Raw genomic sequence first — 7523 nt, forward strand, 5'->3', positions numbered from 1 at the left:
CAAGCACGAACATAACTACGTACACTAGCATACCAGCAGTAAATAAGTAAGAGAGACACTTTACTGACACTCTTTTTTAAAATCTTAAATAATTTATTTATTTTTTCTCAAATCGTAATTCATTCACACAGGGGTTATAAACACAGAAAGGCAGGATGTGGGGAAGAGAATGACACTGGAGTGTGGGAGTTCAGGGGGATTTACTGACACTTGAATTCAAACACTGCTATGAAGTTAGAAGAAATGGGGCTTGAACAGACACTTGGCAGACATTATGTCAATTTTACAAATGGAAAACTCAGAAATTTATATTTTAATCCCACAGAACAATAGCCTTTATAATGGTCTATAATGTACTGGTGACATAACAGATCTTGGGAAATGTGATATTCACATTATTGCTTCCTGTGTGAGATGTGCTATAAAAGCCAGAAGTTTATTATTATCTATGTCCTGATCCTTGTCTATCTAACAGTGGTACCTAATAACAGAAATACATTCAAATTCAATGATTATATACAAAACATTTCATTTTTCAAATTATCAAAATAAATTTTAAAATATTGTAATGGATTACATAAAAAGTTAGAGGAATCCATATCCATAATCAAAATGTAAAGAACAACTGACCATGAAGTACTCAGTCCCAACTGATATATCTACAACATAATCCGTACACCTAAGGCTTAGGGAACATCAAGGAAGAAGGGAGTAGAAAGACTGGCAAGAGCTAGAGGACCAAGAACTTAACTCCCTGGTATGGTGATAATATGTGCAAGGTGGGGGTGGGGGACAGATAGACAGCACAGACAGAGATCCCTGGAACTTTCTGGCTAACCAGTCTAGCCAATCTGATGAGCTCCAGCTTCATCAAGACACTCTGTGTCAAAAAGACAAAAACACTCTCTCCCAAGAAAAACCTACGTGGAGAAAAATGAAGACATCCAATGTTAACTTCTGACTTCCACATGCATATGCCCTACACACATATACCCATACAAATAAATGCTCACATATATTGAAAAAAAAATCACTAATGGAGTTGGAGATGGATGAACAAAAAGATTGCTAATCATCTTAATATGAGGAAACTTATATAAACCATTTAGATTCAAAAAAGGAAAAAAAATGCTAAGTATAAGAAAACACAAGAAAGGCTAGGAACACTAAAGACAAGCCATAACAAACTACTTAAAATGTACCACATGGTCTCAAAGAAGGTAAGCAGAAATGTCCTGGGGGCTGGAGAAAGAAGTCAATAAATTATATTAGGACACATAGAGGGCAAAAAATGAACTTGTTTGGTTCATTTTAATCTGGATTATTTGGACACTAGGCAGCATGGTCAAATCTGGGTTGGTTTTTAAAACAAATGTGAGATAATTACAGAATCATTCAAGGAAACAGACAAATTCATTGTCATACATTGTGGTGGTCTGAATGAGAATGGCACCCATAAGCGTGTAAGTTTGAATACTTGGCACCTAGTTGGTGGAACTGTTTGGGAAGGTTTAGGAGGTGTGGCCTTGTTCCTGTAGGAAGACATGCATCCCAAGGGTGGTGGGGGTATGGCGGGTAGGCTCTGAGGTTGCAGGAGAAAGAGCATCCTCGGTGCTCCCTCCATCTCTGCTCATGGTTGTGGATCAAAATGTAACTTCTCTGCTGCTCCTGTGGCGATGCCTTTGCTCTGCCATCATGAACTTTAACACGAACTCTCTTAGAATGTAAAGCCAATTATACATTTTTTTTCTTCATTTTTTAAGATTGGTTTTTCAAGACAAGATTTCTCTGTGTAGCCCTAGAAGTCGGTAGACCAGGCTGGCCTTGACCTCACAGAGATTTGTCTGCCTTGGCCTCCTGAGTGCTAGAATTAGGGGCATGCACCATCACTCCTGGTTTGTATGAGTGCATGTACTATTTCTTTAAATAAAGGGACTAAAGCACTATGTAGCACCAAATGGCAACTCAACAAACCAAGAGATTAACAAGCCCACAAAAAACAATTTGATAAGGAGCTGAGGAAAAGCAAAGGGATCTTTACAAGACAGGGGAAATTGCAGATTCTGGAGTCAGAAAGTCTAGGGTCTAAAATCCAACTTAGTTATGAGCAGTGTTGTATTATGGCAGCTTCTTAACCCCCAACTAAAAACAAAGTCTCTGAATGCATACCAATGTTCAGATACAGTGAGTTACAAGAGCAGAGAGATTGCCCTATACAATGTTATAGCAGCTAGATGTAAAGATGACTGTAAGTCCAGCACTTGAGAGGCTGAAGCAGCTGGAACTGCTGCGAGCTCAAGATCAGCAGTGACTACATAATGAGACCTAGAAAGTAACAACCAACCAACAAAAGCAAAAACAATACTCAAGACTCAGAGAAGGAAAGGTTAGTCTGGTTATCCAGGTGGACCCAATGTAATTGCATGTATCTTTAAAAGTGGAAACGCTTACATTAACCAGAGATGGGAGACACAAGAAGATTTAGAAAGGCAGGACATGGCCCAGGCATGGTGGTGCATAGCTTTAATCCCAGTGATCAGGAGGTAGAGGCAGGTAGATCTCTGTGAGTTTGAGGCCAGCCTGGTCTACAAAGCCAAGTTCCAGGACAGCCAGAGCTGTTACATAAAGAAACTTTGTCTTAAAAAAAAAAAAAAAATCAGCCGGGTGGTGGTGGTGCATACCTTTAATCCCAGCACTTGGGAGGCAGAGGCAGGCGGATTTCTGAGTTCGAGGCCAGCCTGGTCTACAGAGTGAGTTCCAGGACAGCCAGGGCTACACAGAGAAACTCTGTCTTGAAAAACCAAAACAAACAAACAAACAAACAAACAAAAACAAATCAACAAACAAAACCCAGAAAAACAGCCTTCCCCAAACCAAACCAACAAACAAAAAAGAAAGACAGGACACAAGAAAAAAAATGTGGACAACTGTTACTACCTTTGAAGATAGAGAAAAACAACTAGTGCATGCACTCTCTATCATATGTTTATGGATATGGAAAGTTGGGAAAAGCCCTCAAATGACAGCCATCAAAGAAACAGGGATAGGAGCCCTGCAGCTACAGATATTGGACAACCTGTATGAGAAAGGACTTTCCAGAACAGAACCTAGCCTTGCTAAAGGCTTGACTTTTGCCAAGATAGACACATCATCCATCTGAACTGTTGAATTCTAAGATAAATACGTTTTGTTTGAGCTACTAATTTTCTGGTAGCTTGTTACAGTAACAACAGAAAATTAACATATCCTATATTCCCCACTTACACAAAACTCACCAATCTCTGTGCCCTTTATAATTTCTAGAAATGAAGAATAATTTGGTAAATGCCATGCTACGTGCCCAGCAAAACCTACATCTCAAACACGAATCACTCATGACAGCACTGCCTCTGCCAGGCACCATCCTGCCTTCAAGGAGCTGGCTGCAATAACACAGCTGACAATATTCATCTTCCCTTTCTCTCCCAATGTGGTCACAAAGTCATTATCAGCTATACTTGAAGATGAGAGAATTTAAGATAATTGGGAGAAACCTAACTTTATCATAGCTATAAAAAGCAAAATGGAGAGGGCATGGTGATGTACCCCTTTAATTCCAACACTTGGGAAGCAGAGGCAGGTAATCTCTATGAGTTTGAGGGTAGCCTGATCTATACGGCAAGTCCCAGATTATCCAGGATGTATACTGAGGTAAAGGTAAAACTGAGGTAGGTAGGGATATGCCAAATGGGAGTGAAGCAAGCCACCAGTATAGAACAACCCAAGGTCTTTGTTTCACAATTACTAAAAGTAAACCTTTCGAAGCAACATAGCTTACCTTTCTTCATCTGTAAAATAGAAACCAAATGAATGTGTTGAAAGATTAACAGATAACAGACCCAATGGTACAAGCCAGTAATCCCAGCATTCAGGAGACAGAGGCAGAAAGATCTGAAGTTGAAGCCAACCTATGTTACAAACAGGAGACCTTAACTAAAAATAAAAATAAAAATAAATAATTGGGCTGTACAAACTGACACATGCCTTGTAATCCCAGTACTTGAAAGTCTAAGCAAGATCATTTCAGTGTTATCCTTCCCCACACCAAGAAACTGAGGCTTGCCCAGGCTATATAAAAATCTGTCTAAGTGAGTTCCAGGACAGCCAGGACTACACAGAGAAACCCTGTATTGAAAAAAAATCTGTCTATAAAAACAAACAACAAAACCATAACAGGACACCCCCCCAAAGAAAAAAAAGACAAACAAGCAAACAAACAAACAAAAAATAAGAACTAGATAAATCTGTAATCCCAGCACTGAAGAACCTGGAGCAGAAGAATCATTTCAGAAATGAGATCCCATCTCAATAAATAAATAAATAAATAAATAAATAAGCAAAAGTGAATAAAAGAATCCCCCAAGCTAAAGGGTAGACAACAGGGCATTGATATTATGTAGAAACGGTAAAAAGCCTTAAGAATTCTTTATGGCAATCTACCACCCAGACAGTACTAAAAGCGTATGTGATAGAAAAGTCCATACAAACCAAGTCTTAGTATTCTTTAGGGAATATTTAAAAAAAGAAAAATCTGCAAAGCAGAAAAAGTACATCAGTAAGAAAAGTGTCAATTAAGAAAAACTAGCATCAAGGACCACCACTGACCAAGAGAGGCATGCTACAGTACTACTACTGCAAACATAAATTTTTAAGAATAAAAGAAATATCATCTCAAGAGATGAAAAGACTCAAGTGTTCTGAATAAAAAAGAAGCAAGAGGTAAAAGGTGACTGACTACCTGGGTGTGGCAGCCCAGAGAATCCAGCATCCTTTACTTAATAAGCAAAGAACAGCTAAAATGAAGAATATTTTAAAGCTTGTAAATAAGCAAAGTGGATGAAGTCAAGTGAGAAGATTTATCAGAAGACTGCTAAGTTAGAGACGAGATGAAGACCATCTATGAGGCTCTGCCTTCCGCAGTACAGGACACAGCCTCGAAGCCTGAGGATGGGCAGCAAAGTGAAATGGCACAAGCTCTGCGTGTGGCAGTAGGTAGTAGCCCATGAGATTTACTCAAGGAGTGACTACTGCTCATTGAAACCTTCTCCCGAACACTCCCAAACATGAAATACTGTTGACAGCAACTATGGAAACCTGGCTGGGCCATGCACACAAGAAACAACGTGGACACTAATATTACCATATTAAAACTTAAGAAAGAAAAGGTATATATAACTTACATTTTTGTAACTTGCTTTTTATACCCATTTGCCTCCTAATCCAACACTCAAACCATACCATTCCACCAACAGTTCAATTTCTAGTGAATTTAACACTAGAGACAACTCTGTGGAATCCTGACACTTTACTGCTAGGTGGCTCTTCCTCTTTGCAGGAAGACCTTCTCAGTTTCCTTTCCTGTTCACTAAACAAAAGTCACCACCCACTTCATCCCAGAAAGGCAACTCTGTCAGACCCCCAAGGTTTATATGTGAACCAGTGCACCAAAATAATTTTCACCAAATAAATAAGATCCTGCAATTTGGGGTGCATGATCTGTAATTTTGCTCTGCATTTGTTTGACCTATGGTACAGCCATCACATCTTGATATCAAAGCAGGACTGTGGAGACAAATTAGGAACTCCTGGAAGGAACTTCTCAGAGTCAGAGCTTATTTATAAATGGATTAATATTTTCAGAGTCTTTTTCTTCCTTGTAAGGTTTCTTAATTTGGGGCCTTGTGAGATGGCCCAGTGGTTAAGGGCACTTGCTGCCCTTTCAGAGATCATGGGTTCAGTTCCCAACAGCCATGCATAGTAGCTCATAACTCCAGTTCCAGGTTATCTGATATGACACCCTCTTCTGGCCTCTACAGACATCAGGCATGTACATAGTATAAACACACACACACACACATACACACACACACACACCTTGCTGAAAAACTGTATTTACAGCAGGAAGTTTTTATTGGGCAGCAATCATCATACTTCCAGAGTTACTTATAGAACCTGCTACATCATGGAGCAACCTCAAGCTGCTTCTACATTTACAAAGTTGTGTAAGGGGTCCAAGTTGTGCAACAGTCACCACTGAAATCAGACTCTGGTGTATTAATAGTTTTAACACCTAAACAAGCTTTACGTTTATTATTAGATTAGAAATGAGGCCCAAATCGCAGGTATTCAAAGTATTTCATGAACAGCTTGCTTATTTGCTTGAGAAACTTATTTGGATGCTATTTTTTAAGTGGGAACTGATTTTTTTTTTCCTTTTTGCTACAAATGTACACGAGATCACCTGAAAATTAGCAGTTGTGAACCTGGACTTGACACAACTGGAAAAAAAAAAAAGAGAAAAAAATCAGTAGTCAGTGAGCATACCCATAGTATGCTCACACCCAGAGAGCACTGACCTGCCTTGTATTACTATCAAATCAAATAACCCCGGCATACACGTGGCAAAAGTCGCCAGTGCTTTAATGACCCCGAAAAGAATTGCCCTGCCATCGAGTCATGTGATCTGCCTTATTCGGACTTGGAGGTTGAGGTTGTTTCAAAACAAGATATTTTTTTTCCTTTTAAAATTTTTTTTCTCCTCAACAGGCTGTCCCACTTCAGGGTGCGCCTTGCCAGGGCCTAGACGGAAGCGTGCAGGTCGGGGAGGTGGGAACAGGGAGAAAAATCCGGACTGGGGCCTGTCACGCTCTAATTCGCTCGGCTTCCCTCTCCCTCCCCGGGCCGCGGAGACAGTCGAGGCGGGGGGCCCCCGGGGACGGCCGTCCTGCTGTCATACTCTCCGGGAGTGGCAAACGGCTGCCGCGGGCCCGGCTGCAGCGGGCCCGGGCGGAGCAGGGAAGGCCCAGCCAGGCCGCGGCCGCTCGCAGCGCCCACGTCACCAGCGCCAGCACTGCGGAAATGGAGCGGCGGCCAGGGGACCGAGGGAGGATGGGAGGAAGGGAGGCGCCGCGCCGCCTGACCCGCGCCTACCGGCGCCGCCGCCGTTTGCCCCGCCTGCCCGCCCTGGTCCCCCACAGTCTGCCGCTGGCCTAACCTGTGTCCCCGATGATGATGTACTTGAAGAGATAGGCGTACGCCATGGCCGCGGCCGCTCCGTGCCAGGCTCACGGCTCCTCCTCCCGCTGTGCGCCTCCTCCGCGCCCTCACCGGCGCTGCTCGGCCGCGAACCCGGGCCCCGCCCGCCGTCGGCCGCCGTCAGAGCCAGCAGCAAGGACCGAGGGGCAGCGGGACGAACTGACAGCGCCGAGCGCGGATCACAGCGGCCCAGCCCTTCGGAACAATAACAGCCGCGGCGCCTCCGCCCCGCCTCCGCGCCGACCCGGAAGTGCTGCCGCCGCCGGCGCCGCCGGAGGAGAGGGGAGGAGCCGCGGCCGCGCCCTCCGGTCGGAGTCCCGCCTACTCCGGAGCCCCGCCCACCAGGCCCGGTGTCCCGGAGTCGCGAGGAAAGAGAGCCTGCTGGGTTCAGTCGCCGCCCTTTGTGTGTGTGTGTGTGTGTGTGTGTGTGTGTGTGTGTGTGTGTGTGT

The 7523-nt window shown here is 43.4% G+C and overlaps 1 protein-coding gene across 1 annotated transcript in view; it reads right to left on the reverse strand.

Annotated features, from left to right (window-relative positions):
• The window catches only part of Rab2a (RAB2A, member RAS oncogene family), a 67783-nt gene extending 60485 nt beyond the window's left edge, over positions 1-7298 (reverse strand). Inside the window, exon 1 of the mRNA XM_028769923.1 lies at positions 7034-7298. Coding sequence (XP_028625756.1) covers positions 7034-7079 — 46 coding nt within the window. The 5' untranslated portion in view covers positions 7080-7298. The remainder of the gene's footprint in view (positions 1-7033) is intronic.
• Positions 7299-7523: the final 225 nt, after the last annotated feature.

This window comes from Grammomys surdaster, unplaced genomic scaffold (assembly GCF_004785775.1).
Source record: "Grammomys surdaster isolate TR1022 unplaced genomic scaffold, NIH_TR_1.0 64, whole genome shotgun sequence".
Classification (NCBI taxonomy): Eukaryota; Metazoa; Chordata; class Mammalia; order Rodentia; family Muridae; genus Grammomys; species Grammomys surdaster.